Source organism: Neopsephotus bourkii, unplaced genomic scaffold (assembly GCF_033783945.1).
Source record: "Neopsephotus bourkii isolate Nb327-2 ecotype Australia unplaced genomic scaffold, CSIRO-AGI_Nbou_v1 NB_915, whole genome shotgun sequence".
NCBI classification, from domain to species: Eukaryota; Metazoa; Chordata; class Aves; order Psittaciformes; family Psittacidae; genus Neopsephotus; species Neopsephotus bourkii.
In genome coordinates, this window is record NW_026901409.1 from 136,844 (window position 1) to 152,871 (window position 16,028).

At 39.8% G+C, this 16,028-nt stretch overlaps 1 protein-coding gene across 1 annotated transcript in view; it reads left to right on the forward strand.

Moving 5' to 3' along the window:
• The window catches only part of MAP1B (microtubule associated protein 1B), a 66,965-nt gene extending 54,702 nt beyond the window's left edge, over positions 1-12,263 (forward strand). The window contains exons 5-7 of the mRNA XM_061357733.1: positions 982-7,531; positions 9,655-9,893; positions 10,602-12,263. Coding sequence (XP_061213717.1) covers positions 982-7,531; positions 9,655-9,893; positions 10,602-10,757 — 6,945 coding nt within the window. The 3' untranslated portion in view covers positions 10,758-12,263. The remainder of the gene's footprint in view (positions 1-981; positions 7,532-9,654; positions 9,894-10,601) is intronic.
• Positions 12,264-16,028: the final 3,765 nt, after the last annotated feature.

Sequence of the window (16,028 nt, forward strand, 5' to 3'; positions counted from 1 at the left end):
AAAGTATGTCACACTTTTTCATGTTTGTTCAACTGCTAATCTGGGACCATCAAATACTGGTTTTTAGTTCAGACTGGAACAGAAACAGCTCTTCATACTATGGCATAGAACTTCTTATTTTCTGTGCCTTTATTTCAGCAGCTTATTTTGGTACCAGTATGTTATCAAATATGGTCAAAATTAATGGAGTTATTCGAGGCTACTTCTGTGGTCCATGAGCTTAAAATCAAAATGATGACAAGAGCGTTTTTTCCCCTAACAATTTTTTTCTGGCTCTTTCTTTGGCCCTCTGCCTCATGGTCTGTGAAACACAAAACTTTGAACTGTTTTCATTTCTGAAGCATAACTCATTTCTCGGTGTTCCTGAAAGCTCTCCTGCAGTCAGTTGTGTTATTGTGGGAGTGCTGCTGGCTTTTCAGGAGCCAGCCTGCAGAGAAAGATTGTGGTAGCAATGGTAGAGTGGAATATATCCCATGAGAACAGGGGTGAGGAAGGCAGCTGCCCCTGGGAGGACACTGGCTTCCTCTCCTGACTCTCTGCCTGATACGAAGGTGTGCTTTGTCCCTTATGTATTTGTTGGTTTTTCAAGGGGGACTGGGGCAACAGGAAGACTCATGAGCCAGTTGTAGAGATAAGTGGCAGCTTGGGCAGCATTAGCCTTATAGTCCTCATAGCCTCTTAATGTCAAAGCTTGTACAATCCTTCTGTAAAAGGTAGAGGAGGGAAGGGGGAACCTTGGGTTACTGTTATATTTGGGCTATAGGAATCAGGAATAAAGTTCTTCTTGGTATTTATAAAAACACAACAGTAAAATAACTGTGATAACAGCTTACTTTAGCTTCCAGAATGGGTACTCACCAGTGCAGAAGCAATGAAAAGGTTTTTATCTGTCTGATCAGGAAATACTACGTTCTGACTTTAATTATCATAAAAAAGATTAATTTATATGCATCTTCTTGTGTTTTCATTTTATAACCCTAGATTGGTGAATTACTGAGCACCACACACCCAGCCAACAAAGCCAGCCTGACTCTTTTCTGCCCTGAAGAAGGAGACTGGAAAAATTCCAATCTTGACAGACACAACCTTCAAGACTTCATTAACATTAAACTCAACTCGTCTTCCATATTGCCCGAAATGGAAGGACTTTCTGAATTCACCGAGTATCTCTCAGAATCAGTAGAAGTGCCATCACCTTTCGACATTTTGGAGCCTCCAACCTCAGGAGGCTTCTTGAAACTCTCCAAACCCTGCTGTTACATTTTCCCAGGAGGAAGAGGGGACTCTGCATTGTTTGCAGTGAATGGATTCAACATGCTCATCAATGGAGGTTCTGAAAGAAAATCGTGCTTTTGGAAACTTATCCGGCACTTGGACAGGGTAGATTCCATTCTGCTCACTCACATTGGAGATGATAACCTGCCAGGAATCAATAGCATGCTTCAGCGAAAGATAGCTGAACTAGAAGAGGAACAGTCACAAGGGTCTACTACCAACAGCGACTGGATGAAAAATCTGATCTCACCTGATTTAGGAGTTGTATTCCTTAATGTACCTGAGAACCTGAAGAACCTGGATCCTAACTTCAGAGTAAAAAGAAGTGTAGAAGAAGCTTGTTTTACTCTCCAGTACTTAAATAAATTGTCTATGAAACCAGAACCTCTTCACAGAAATACGGGAAATACCATTGACCCCATCATTTTATTTCAGAAAATGGGAGTCGGCAAACTTGAGATGTATGTCCTTAATCCTGTCAAAAATAGCAAAGAGATGCAATATTTTATGCAGCAGTGGAGTGGTAGTAACAAAGATAAAGCTGAATTCCTGCTACCAAATGGCCAAGAACTAGACATTCCATTATCCTACTTCACCTCTGTGTCATCCTTGATTGTGTGGCATCCAGCTAATCCTGCAGAAAAAATAATCCGAGTTCTGTTTCCTGGAAACAGCACCCAATATAATATTCTAGAAGGACTAGAAAAACTCAAACACTTGGACTTCCTTAAACAACCAACAGTTACACAAAAAGACCTAACTGGAAACATTGCTACTGGGGCTGTGAAACAGGGAAAGTTGAAACAACGAACAGACAGCAAGGAGAGTCTCAAGCCCGCTGCAAAGACACCACCAAGCAAGCCTGTCAGAAAAGAATCTAAAGAAGAAGCACCAGAGCCTGCGAAACCTAGTCCAGCACCAGAAAAGCCTCAGAAGTTGGAAAGCAAAGAAAAGGTTTCAGTTAAAAAAGAGAAACCAGCAAAAGTGGAGACCAAACCGATAGTGGCAGAAAAAGACATAACAAGTAAAGAAGACCAATTAATAAAATCTGAAACTCCTGAAAAACAAACTACAGATGTAAAACCAAAAGTGTCTAAGGAGAAGCCAATTAAAAAGGAAGTCAAAGCAAAACCTGAAGAAAAAAAAGAGGAAAAAGAAAAACCAAAGAAAGAGGTTTCTAAGAAAGAGGAGAAAACACCCATCAAAAAAGAGGAAAAACACAAGAAAGAAGAGATCAAGAAAGAAGTTAAAAAAGAGGTGAAAAAAGAAGAGAAGAAGGAAACTAAGAAGGAAGTAAAGAAAGAAGCCCCACCAAAGGAAGCTAAAAAAGAGGCTAAAAAAGAAGAGAAGAAGGAAATTAAGAAGGAAGAAAAAGAAACCAAAAAGGACATCAAAAAGGTTCCTAAAGAAACAAAGAAGACAGCCACTCCTTCAGCTGAATCCAAAAAGCCAGCAGCAAAGCCTAAGCTGCAAAAGAAGGAGGAACCTGCTAAGAAAGAAGTGGCACCTGCTGGAAAACCAAAGGAAAAAGGAAAAGTTAAGACTGTGAAGAAGGAGATCAAAGTCAGTGGAGCACAGGCTGCCCTTGCAGCAGTTGGAGTTGCTGCCACAACTGTAGCAGCTGTAGCAACTGCAGAAATAGCCGCCAGTGGAAAGGAACTTGAAGCAGAGAGATCCCTCATGTCCTCACCAGAGGATTTAACAAAGGATTTTGAGGAATTAAAAGCTGAAGAAGTAGAAACAAAACAAGGAACAAAACCTCAAGTTGTACTTATAAAGGATGAACTGAAACTCACTGGCACAGTACAAAAAGAGGGCTTGGAAGTACAAAAAGAAAAATTAGATCATGAAGGACCTGCCGAGTCCTCTGATGAAGGCATAACGACCACAGAGGCTGAGGGTGAGCTTGAACAGACACCTGAAGAGCTGGAACCTGTGGAAAAGAACAGAGTTGATGACAATGAAAAGTTTGAAGATGAGGGAACTGGCTTGGAAGAATCATCCGAAGCAGGAGATTATGAGGAAAAGGCAGAGACAGAAGAAGCTGAAGAACGAGATGAAAATGAAGAAGAAAAGACATCACTGGACACCACAAGAGCATATATGGAGGAGCCAAGAAAAGTTGAAGAAATAATGGCTGAGACAGATGCTAACATTAAAGATGAAAAGTATATTGAAAAGGCATATTATGAGGCATCAGATGAACGTGCTGAGGAAGACAGAGAAGAAGCAATAGAAAAAGCAGAAACTGAAGAGATTGAAGAAGATGAGGAAGACAAAGCAGAAGACATCAGAGATGAAGAAGAAACTGAAAAAATAGAAGCTGAAGAAGATTATGTGATGGCTGTGGTAGACAAAGCTGCAGAAGCTGGTGAAGTTGAAGATAAATATGGCCTACTCATAATTACACCGACAAAACACTCAGAGCCTCAGTCTCCAGCAATTGAACCAGCCTCTTCCATCCATGATGAGACATTACCTGGTGGTTCAGAAAGTGAAGCTACTGTTTCTGATGAAGAAAATAGAGAAGATCAACCTGAGGAATTCACTGCTACTTCAGGTTACACACAGTCTACCATTGAAATATCCAGTGAGCCAACTCCAATGGATGAAATGTCAACACCCCGAGATGTCATGAGTGATGAAACTAACAATGAGGAAAGTGAATCACCCTCTCAGGAGTATGTGAATATTACCAAGTATGAGACATCACTGTACTCTCAAGAGTTTGGCAGACCTAAACTTTCTCCACTTCCAGATGCTAATAATGGTTTATCTGAAGGATCCAAAACAGAGGCCACAGAAGGTAAAGACTATAACGCCTCGGCTTCCACTATCTCTCCACCTTCTTCATTAGAGGAGGACAAATTCTGCAAATCTGTATTCCAAGATGTATACCGGCAAAAGGAAAGTGAAATCCAAGGCACTACCAAACTAGAAATCAAAGAACCCTATCAAGAAGATCTTGGTGGAAAACATAGTCCAGCAAAGAGTCCAGTTGACAGTTTGTCCCCTCCATCACCCATTCCCAAAACTCCATTGAGTGAACGTAGTGTGAACTTTTCACTCACTCCTAATGAGATCAAGGTCTCACCTGAGCCTGTCCCCACCGCTCCATTGCCTGATGTACATCAAGAAGTTGCTGAAGAGCACTGCACAAGCCCTGAAGAGAAAACATTAGAAGTAGCATCTCCCTCACAGTCTGCTGCTGGTAGTGCTGGCCACACACCTTATTATCAGTCTCCCACTGATGAGAAGTCCAGTCAGCTTCCATCTGAAACCAGTGAAAAGTCAACAGAAGCTCCTGTCTGCTTTGAATTCAGTGAAGTCAAAGATGAGTCTGCAAGACCCAGAATAAGCCCTATGGATGAGCCTGTACCAGATTCAGAATCTCCCATTGAGAAAGTTCTCTCCCCTCTGCGGAGTCCGCCACTGATAGGTTCAGAAACCAGTTATGATACATTTTTGAGTGCTGATTTAAAGTCTCCCACAAGAGATTATGGAAGTCTTTCTGAGGGGAAACCTGAAAAAGAAAAATCACCAGTTCAGATGAGCCCAGGTTCTGAAGCCAGCTCTGTGGGCCTTTTCCAAGAAAAACAAGATGAAAAAAGCATGGAGTTTATGGTAATTAAAGAAGGATTCAGCCTAGAAAGAAAAATGGAGGATACAGAACCCAGCAGCTCCCAGTCTTCACTGGTTCTGGATGAGCGCAAGTTGGCGGGTGATCTCTCACCTACTCAAATAGATATCAGTCAGTTTGGTTCTTTAAAAGAAGATACCAAAATGTCAATTTCTGAAGGCACTGTTTCTGACAAGTCTGCGACTCCTGTTGATGAAGTTGTAGCAGAAGACACCTATTCCCATATAGAAGGAGTAGCTTCTGTTTCTACAGCATCTGTTGCTACTAGTTCATTTCCAGAACCAACTACAGATGATGTATCTCCTTCTTTGCATGCTGAGGTTGGATCTCCCCACTCTACCGAAGTTGATGATTCCCTTTCAGTGTCAGTTGTACAAACACCAACAACTTTTCAGGAAACAGAAATGTCTCCGTCTAAGGAAGAGTGCCCAAGGCCCATGTCGATTTCTCCACCAGATTTCTCACCTAAAACTGCAAAATCAAGAACACCGGTGCATGATCGCAGATCTCCTGAGCAGTCAACTATGTCAGTAGAATTTGGTCAGGAGTCCCCTGAGCAGTCTTTAGCAATGGACTTTAGTAGGCAATCTCCAGAATATCCTACTGTAGGCACTAGTGTACACCATGTATCTGAAAATGGACCAACAGAGGTAGATTATAGCCCTTCGGATATACAGGAGCCCACTTTTGCAAGGAAGATTTCTCCTGTGGAGCATTCATCTTACTCTCAGGAGAAAGATATTTCAGAAATCATTTCAGTTTCTCAAATTGAAGCTTCATCCTCAACTTCATCAGCTCATACACCTTCCCAGGTAGCTTCACCACTGCCAGAAGAAACTTTTTCAGGTGCTGTTCCACCCAGAGATATGTCACTCCATTCTTCTTTTACCTCAGAAAAGGTGCAGAGCCTAGGAGAAAAGCTGTCACCAAAGTCTGACCTATCTCCATTAACTCCAAGGGAATCTTCTCCTCTATTCTCTCCTACTTTTCCAGATTCACCTCCTGCAATTGCAGAAGCGGCTTCAGCCAGTCATGCACCTTTGTTGTCACTGCAGGTGTCTCCTGCCAAAGCATTTGGTTACCAGGAACCCCTAACAAAGCACAGTCCAGAGCCTTTACTCAGCCCAGAAAAAGAAGATTCAGACAAAAGCAGGTCACCAGAAGAACTTAGCTATTCTTACGAGGCCACAGAGAAAACTACTAGGTCACCAGGGGATATTACCTACACCTATGAGGCAGCTGGAAAACCTACTAGATCAATTCAGGCCACAGATTATTCCTATGAGACAGCTGAGAAAACTACTAAGTCACCTGAGGCCACAGACTATTCCTACGAGATAACTGCAAAAAATATCAGGTCATCTGAGGCCACAGATTATTCTTATGAGATGATTGGGAAAACCACCCATTCACCTGGGGATACAGATTATTCCTATGAGATGACTGGAAAAGCCATCAGGTCACCTGGGGACACAGATTATTCCTATGAGACAATTGGGAAAACCACCAAATCACCTGAGGCCACAGATTATTCCTATGAGAGAAATGGGAAAGCTACCAGATCACCTGATAGTATGGATTACTCCTACGAGACAATAGGGAAAACAGTAACTAAATCACCAGAAGCCATTAGCTACAGCTATGAGACAACTGGGAGAACCACCAGGTCACCAGAGGCGATGACTTACTCCTATGAGACAACTGCGAAAGCATCCAGTTCACCTGAAGCCACAGATTATTCATTTGAGACAACTGGGAGAGCTACCAGGTCACCGGAAGCTACCAGCTATTCCTATGAAGAAAGTGCATGTTTCACTCCAAGAAAATCTCTAGCAGAATCCCGTCAAGATGTTGACCTATGCCTTGTGTCCTCTTGTGAATACAAACATTCCAGGACTGAACTTTCACCCTCCTTCATCAACCCAAACCCCCTTGAGTGGTTTGCAAATGAAGAACAGTCTCAAGACCAAGACAAGCCATTAACTCAGTCTGGGGGAGGTCAGCCACCTTCTGGGGGGAAGCAGCAAGGGCGGCAGTGTGATGAAACTCCTCCCACATCTGTGAGCGAGTCTGCACCATCACAGACAGATTCAGATGTTCCCCCCGAGACTGAGGAATGCCCTTCCATTACTGCAGATGCTAACATTGACTCGGAAGATGAGTCAGAAACCATTCCAACAGACAAGACAATTACATACAAACATATTGACCCGCCACCTGTCCCGATGCAGGATCGCAGCCCTTCCCCTAGGCACCCTGATGTTTCCATGGTTGATCCAGAGGCTCTGCCTGTTGATCAGAATTTAGGTAAACCTTTGAAGAAGGATCTTAAAGAAAAGACGAAGACAAAAAAGCAGGGTACTAAGACCAAGTCATCTTCTCCTGTTAAGAAAAGTGATGGTAAATCAAAACAAGTGGCTTCACCAAAGCCAGCTATAAAAGATTCGTTAGACAAAATTTCCAAAACAGCTTCTCCCAAAAAGAAAGAGTCTGTGGAGAAGGCAACCAAAAATATCTCTAACCCAGAAGTAAAGTCTAGAGTGGAAGAGAAAGATAAAGACACCAAGAATGCAGCAAATACATCAGTATCTAAGTCAGCAAAGACTGCAACCACAGGTAAAGACAGATAGCAGTTTCCTAGTGTTAAGATTTCCTTTGCTGTTGCAGTGAAGTTAGTTTGCCTTTATATCAGTTGATAATGTGGTTTGTAGCAAATTCCCAAAGAAAGCCAAGGTGTAAAGGCCACATTTAAATGCATGAAATTCACTAATTTAACTGTTGTGCTTTAAGAAACTCCATGTGTTAGCTTGCTCAAACAGTACATAAAATACAAAGAACTTAGTACTAGCTGTCTAAACTGATAAGCAGCTAATAGAAGTATGACTTTTGTAGGTGAAGAGAAGTCAGTATCAAAATGAACCTCTTTATACATTGTAAGAACCAAGCAGGCACATTTAACGTAAATTGATGCAATTTAAAATTGTGGAGTGCAAAGGTACTATTGGCCATTGGATGCTCGTATTACTTTGCTGGATTAATTTTAAAAGTAGTGTTTAAAAAATTATAGGAGTAGTAACAGCACTTCCACTGAGCTGAGCATGTACATCACATAATCCGTTTAAGATCTTATGCTGTCAGTGATGACTAAACATACAGAATGTTAATGTCATTTTGAATGGCTGTTGTGTATTCTAAAATAGCAGCAAAATATGAATTAGATTACTGAAGGAGGCATTGTGCTAATAGTTTTTTTCCAGCAGGTCTTGTTAGAGAGTGTTTGGATACTTTGATTTTGCTGTTGTCAAAGCTAATGTTCTCTTGAAACCTTTTTTACAAGGAGCAGATCTAGGATTCAGTACAAACAAACCAGCATTCAACTGTCTTCAGCTTCCTGATTTGAGCAAGTGGTTTGCCATTCCATTTTACACCATCGTTTGCATGTCTCTGTTAGTAGATGTGTTTCAAAGCAGCAATATAGTTCCTCGTTCTGTACATTTTTCCAGCACTTTAACTTTACATAAGATTCTTCTTCCTTATAGTTCCCAGATATATGTTAGACTAGAAGACAAGGTTCTATGAGATAATGATATTTAAGTGTAAAATATAGCATCTAATGTTTTATCCAGTGTTGGTATCCACAAATCAGAAAAACACATCACAGATTTTTAAAGATAAAAGGTGATAAAAGATTTCTTAGTATAACTAATAGCAAAAACTCTAATTTTGGAAATTTTATCGTATCATTGTGTTTGCTTGGCATATTGCCCTACAATGAGCAGCAGAACATGCTAGACAACTGCAATGAACTTTACTGGCTTTACAGTGTGTAACCCTAAATATAGTGTACCGCTCAGACAACTGTTTGCCAAGCTTCATCCTCTGTAGCAACATGAGAAGCCAATATAACATAGATGGTGGTCATCTGGATAAAATTATCGATTAAATCCTGATTTTCAGTTCACATCATGATCCATTTCATGGCAAAAGCTGCTTGTTTTGGAGAGTAGTATTTTTAATGTGTTTAAACTTTGAACTTCCTTTTGACCGAAGCTCTTCTTACAAAGAGTACTATGTACAGCAGCAGAAACATGCTTCCCCCTACTTTTTGTGATAAGCGGCTAATTTGTGTATGTAGATGAGTATTCAGCAGGCAAACACTTGTTTTGAGTTCCCTGAAGTACAAGTTTGTTGGTCCTGCCAAATGCCTCTGATCCTCTTCCTGCTCATGTGTAGTAGCTTCCTGAAGCACCTGTAAGGCCGTCTGAGCACATCAACAGCTACTACATCTTGCTATGTGCTGATACCCCAAATCTTGGGACTGCTTCACATCTGCATGGCTCCCTCTATGACCCTAGGTTTTATAATTGTGCATACCTGAAACTTTGAAAAAGTTATACTTCTTAGCCTGGAAAGTAATACCACCATTTATTGACTGGTAATACAGTAATCACAGCCCTGTGTAGTAATTGTTGGATAATAGTAGTGTATTACTGGGAAATGAAATTTATTGTTACATAGTAGTGACGTTTTATTATATTATATAGTTGCAGGTTTCCAGGTTTTTCCTCCCATTACAGTTCAGTGGTAATTTGGGTACAACAAAGTTGAAACGTGTCATTAGATGTGAGAGGGTTATGCTGTAATTGAACACATTTCATCTCAGCAGTTACAACAGTAATTAATAAAGGCATGTTTTTAACCAGCCTGAGACATATTCTTTTATTGTTTGCTTTCTAAAGGACCTGGGAATACCAAGGTGGCAAAATCCACAGCAGTGCCTCCAGGACCTCCAGTGTATTTGGATCTGGTGTACATTCCCAACCACAGCAACAGCAAGAACGTCGATACTGAGTTTTTCAAGAGGGTGCGATCATCCTACTATGTGGTGAGCGGGAACGATTCTGCAGCTGAGGAGCCAAGCAGGGCTGTTCTGGACGCCCTGCTGGAGGGCAAGGCACAGTGGGAGAGCAACATACAGGTAGGCTTTTCACTTGTATCTCTACCTGGAAATTTAACCTTCTCTGGGAAGCAACTATGAGAAGACAGAGCACCTCCGGAGTAGATAGTGGCTGCCAAGGAAAGGGGTCCTATGGGCTACCTCGTTTCACTGATGATGTGGGGGGACACCCAAATGAAGCACAGAGCTGCACTGCATTGCACTCAGCTGTTCCTCCATTCGTGGCCCTTCTGACTGGCTGCTGCTGAATAAAACAGCTGGGAGGTGGTTTATAGGCCATTTGTCTGTTTCGTTGTGTTACTGTTCTATATATGATCCAAGGCTGGAAATGTTGGAGTTTGTAAGTAGGAAAGAAAAGTGAATGTTTTGTGGTTCATATGGCAGTCACTTACACTTGGAAACTTTATGTGCCTTTCCATCAAGAAATAAAGAAAATATTTGGCCGTAATCTGAAGAGGTATCAGATTACAGACTACAGATTGCTGTTTCTCTGGAAAACTGTATCTCAGCATTTTAGAAAAGCAACTACTTCTTTGCAGTCATTTTATCTTACCGATGTGTTCATTTATTTCTTTCTATCTATCCATTTATCCAAGTATTTACTGCATAAAGACCCACTCTTTTTAAAAAGGAAACATACTTGTTGCCCAGGTCTTCTTACAAAGACATTTTTCTTATCAGCTGTTTCTGTTGTCCATTCCTCAGGACTTCTAATATTTTCTGTTGCAGGTGACCTTAATCCCAACCCATGACTCAGAAGTGATGCGGGAATGGTACCAGGAGACCCATGAGAAGCAGCAGGACCTCAACATCATGGTTTTGGCAAGCAGCAGCACTGTCGTTATGCAAGATGAATCTTTTCCCGCATGCAAGATTGAACTGTAAGAACAAGAACATACCACAAAAGATTAAACTTTGGTTCCAAAAATTCTTCCGTTTGAAAACACTTTTTCTAAAAATTCAACCCAACTATTTTGACTGCTGAACTATATACCTGCCAAATGCTATACTGTGTCACAGTGATGCAAGTCACTAATGTTTTTCAGTCTTTGCTGATTGCTAAGGGAAATAACAGTATTCCCATAGTAGGGTTCAAATTACTGCAAAAATACAGATCCAGTTTCATCTCTGCTGAGCGTTTGGAAACCATGCACTAGCAACCCCAACTGACTTCTGCCAGGTAGAGGCATTTGCCCTCTAAAGAAACACAAAGAGAGAGAAAGAGAGAGAGGGGTAGGAGGAGAAAATAATAATTAGATCTACATTAGTCTTGTGGCAATAGATGTATCGCTTGCTGCAGTCTGCTTATGCTCTCACATGAAAAGAAAGTTTTAAATTTGTATCAATCTATCTATCTTAGCTATTGCAAGGGGATCCTTTTTTACAGAATTACATTAGCTTGAAATTAAAAAGAAACAGAATATGGCTAGGAAGGGGCGTACAACCTAAATAATCATCAGCAGTTTTCCACTTTAATTTGAACTCTGCATACTGACATACCATAACAATCATAAACCAAATATGCACGTACTGTGCACCCTACCCAGAAGCCTAAAACCCTTCTTTCAACATGCAGGATTGATGGTCTGAGGCATGTTCCCAGTGATAGTCTACTCGCTCCAGCCAGAACTGACCAGTCCACATGCTTGAACACCCATGCCCACTGTTGATTAACTGAAGCAAAATACCAAAGCGGTACATACAGTAGACAATTTGCCTTAGAAAGTGACTTGAATGTACAAAGAAACTTGATGCACTTATTTTTTAATGCTGAGACAGCAAATTTATAAAACATCTGTGTAGGATCATAGTTACACCAGTAAAGAAGTGTGAGCATGCATGTGTGGTACTAGAAACTTATCTGACTGGTCAAATGGCTTGGTGCTATGAATTACGTTAGCTGTGTGAATGCTTCCTTGGTGCACCTGGACAGCTGAACAAGACAAGCATTTTTTGGAAAGCTTCTTTTGCACTGTCGAAGCAAGATTGAAGTGGTGTCCAGTATCAGAGTTACAAAACTTAGTGAAACATCCAGAATGATGAAAAGGGTTACCTGTGAACCTGTACAGTATTCAGCCTTCCTTTGTCTTATTTTATTAGTTTGATTTAAAAGTGAATACGGGAACAAATGTACAGAAACCTTTTTTTTAGTGCTGCAAAACTTTTAATAGATGAATTTTTAACAAGCGTTTTCATTTACAGGAAAATGCAAACTAAAAATTTTCAGGTGAAGGCAGTTTTTTAGTAGTTTTGTAAGGAAAGAAGTTATTTAAGGTTCTAGTGAGAATGGATATTGAGGTAAAATTTATTGAAAATAATCAACTGCCAATACCTTTTGGGGGATGGGGAGGATGGAAGGGCACCCTGGTAGTAAAATTAGTCTATTGATGATGACAGAAAATGGAATTTGAAAAGTTGATTGCCTAATACAAGGGTGTAACCTACATTCTCAACCCTCACAAGATCTTGAAAAAGACAGAATAAGCAATAAGCTAAAATAAGTAAGTCGCTCTTTCTCTCCTCTCCCTTCTCCTCTCCTCTCTTCTTTCCTTCCTTGATCCTTTCTTCTCATTTCCTCTTCTTTTCTCCTTCTCCTCCTCTTCCTTTCCTTGCCTCTTCTGTTACCTTTCCTTTCCTATCCTTCCCTTCAATTCCCTTTTTTTGCTTCTTTCTCTTTCCCTTTGCCCTTCCTCTCCCCCTTGCTTTCCTTCTCTACACTGATTGCAGAGGAACAGCATCACTGTTCAGTAATTTAAGACAGTTTGGATTTTCTAGTCTCAGAAATTTTACCCCAATTAAAAAAAAATAAAAATCTTGTTACATTGTTGCAGGTTTGCAAATCTGAATTTAAAGAAGGCTTAAAAGCCTCCAGAATGGGGATATATGCTGGTCTGTATATAGACTGGCATTAAGTTTCACAATGTAGTGAACTATGACCTCATTTTGTTTTCTTTACTTATAATTTATTTCAATTTTACATTGTTAGGGTATTTTTGTTTAATAGGTATAAGTTTGCACTCCTAACTTTTATGAGGGTTTTTTAAATACTGCTTTAGGGTCCTTGTTATGTGGGCTCCTGAGGCCCATTTAATGCTGTGAATTACTGTTTGTCAGTTGTTGGGGGTTTTGATTTCTTTTTCATGTCTTCTCTTTTTTTTTAGGTATCTCTAGCAATGCTGTTTTATTTATTGCTATACCTTTTAAGTTGTTAAGAATAATAGGGAATGACTATGGCACAAAAGGCAGATGGAAATGTGTTGTGAAAACAAGCATGTTTGCTGGGCTCATAATCATTCACTTAAAATTGCTTTTGTAATATGTAGTTTACAAAGTTATAGGCAAAGTGTTTAGCAGAATAGTTGTACTATTTCTACAATTCTTTCTGCTTTGTCTACTTTCTTATGTAGGTTAGATTTCAAACTTTTTGAGAGGGTGGGAACAGATTTTCTGATTTTTCTCACAATATCAGAAATAGTTTATATCTCTGCTTTGGTAGAAAATCTGTTTTAAGTACAGAAGTGGTCCTGAGACAGATCTCACTTATGCTACTTACTCCTGTGAATCAGGAGCAATTTCTCTACAGTCAGGGAAGTTACAGTCATTTGGTCCTACTGCAAATGAAATTGGAATCAAGCCTTAAGTCTCCCCAAGCAAGTTTGTGATGGCTCAAGCATTTGTTTTAATTTAATAATAATTAGACAGTTACAGCTTATCTAAAAATTACACTCATTTTTTTGCTGCTACAAGAATATGAAAATCCCAGTCTGGCTATTCTGAGGTATTGTAATGCCTGTTCCATCCATTCCTTTTCAAGTAGCAATGGCACCTGGGTGCAACACAGCAATGAACTCCTCCATTAGCTCCTCTTGCTCCTTTCCTGCCTGTGAAACTAACCTACCTGTGCTAGTCCCAGTACTACACAGTTAGTTTAGTGTAGCAGTCATCAAAATGTACCGTGTACATTAAAGATGAGTGCTGTTGATCAGCACAGATTCCTAGGAGCATGGTTTGTTATTGATTACTCTAAGGATTCAATATCTGAGTATAAAGAACACTCCACTTAAATGGTGATATTACTCATAAGAACATCCCCAGTCATGATTGTTATGCTATCACTATACTGCTTCATATAATACAATAAAGAAATAACTTTGGAGATCCCACCCCACTCCTGAACTTGGACAGGGCCTCTCTTGCATGCCTTTTTAAGGTCCTGTGGTGGGCCTGAGTTCATTGACCTCTATTTTCACCCCATCTTTCATAGAAATTATTTTTGATTTTTCTTTTTCTTTTACTTTACATACTGTGATGAGTGAAGATAACTGTGTATATGAATGTTCTTTTCTTTAACCGTCTATAATAGCTTACACATTTTAGGAGAGTCCCAGTACTCATTTACTAAGATTTAATCAATTAGTTAATCAGATTTTCAATTGCTCCCACCACAAGCCAGTTAGCTGCAATGAGTGCTTACTGTGCATTTGGGGCATTACTGTCTTACGCTTCTCTTTGTTCATCTGTCACCAGAGATTCTTGCTCAGTAATGATGTTTTGAGAGAAATAGTAATTTTGTTGGTCTGGATTTATTAGAAAAGCATAAAGTATAATGTTTACACTTGAAAGAAACTGTAAGCTTTCATCTTTTCACTTAATAATTGAACAAAACACTAAAAGGAACTAGGGGTAAGCGTTTCTTAGAATACAATTATATTATTCACCAGGTTTAAAAATGTTTGTTATTTAAAATTAAAAAAAAAAAAGAAAAAAGTCTGTTTGTTGAGACTTAAAAAAAAAAATTAAAAAAAAGTAACTAAATAAAACAATCGCATAAAAATATAGAAAATGAAAAAAAAAAAAAAAAGAATTAAAAAAGCAGCTTCTCTGCTCTAGACTAGCTAGGAGCTCCAGATGGCAGGAGCTACCTCTTCAAGACTGGGCTGTATTTACAACTGTAAAAGAGAAAATCTGAAACAAGCTTTCACACGTTTGCATGCAGCCATTATCTTCCAGACTATGGAAAGAAACAGTCTTGTTGCTGGCTGAGAAGCACCTCACACACCTCCTCTCTTGTTCTGAATGGTATTTGTGTCAGTCTGCAGCTGTGTATGGTATTATGTCTTATAATCTTGCATCACTTCTATTCTATCCAGTCATATCTAAAGTAGAAAATTAGTTTCAGTGAAAGTAATATGTAGTGCTTTTATGATATTTGTGTGCAATATCCCCTCTTCCATTGAGGATATTTGATGTAAAAGAAACAAACTCAGTTCCACAATAAACTACAAAAGTGGTAAAGTGGTGTTGACATGTTTCTTGTCTTTGTGTATGTATTTATTAAGTTCTCCCTTTCCTTCAATCATTATTGCCTACTGTATGGATTTTTTTCTCAAAACAATAATGACTACTTAACTGCCAGATAAAAAACGATCATTATTTAGAAATTGGAAAGCAAATGTGGAAGATTACCTCTATTCCTTGTGGTGTAAAGAGTTACCATGATGTATCATGACATGGCTTTTTTCTGTTCTTCTCATTTATGTATCCCTCAGCAGCATGAGAAAACACCTCATTTTCAGGAAGTACACATTCAAGAGGCTGTGTCAGAGATGATACCCAATAAAGTTGCATCAAACTGAGCACACCCTGGTTTGGAAAACAGGTCTTTTCCAAAGTTGTTGTAGTTTAACAAGAGCGTGCAGTTTTTTTCCAGTGGACATGGACCCTTCCTGACTGCTGCTGCCCAGTAATTCCTGGGAGAGGGGACAAAGTGTTCAGTGAAATTAGTTTTTTACTTTATAAACATCAGATTTTTCCTCTCCTGCTGTTAAAGGGATGCTGTAAGATCAGGCACCAACTTTGTAGTTTTGCTGCATATGTGTACGTCAAGGCTTTTTCAGCCTTTTTTGGTAGAGTAGCCTGAATGTATGTATATTTAAAAAAGCCTCAAATAAATTAAAGTGATTGTGCAAAGCAGACCAGGCCAGGCTTCAACTCCCATTATTCACCTACAGCTTCAGGGTTAAGTCCTGGATTTGCACAGGTGGGACCACATGAATACACATGAATAGGGGCAGGCCAGCCTAATCTGAGGCTTGCCACATCCTTTCCCCAACAGAGCTGCTGAGAAGGAGAAATTTAACACTAGTGCTGTTAATG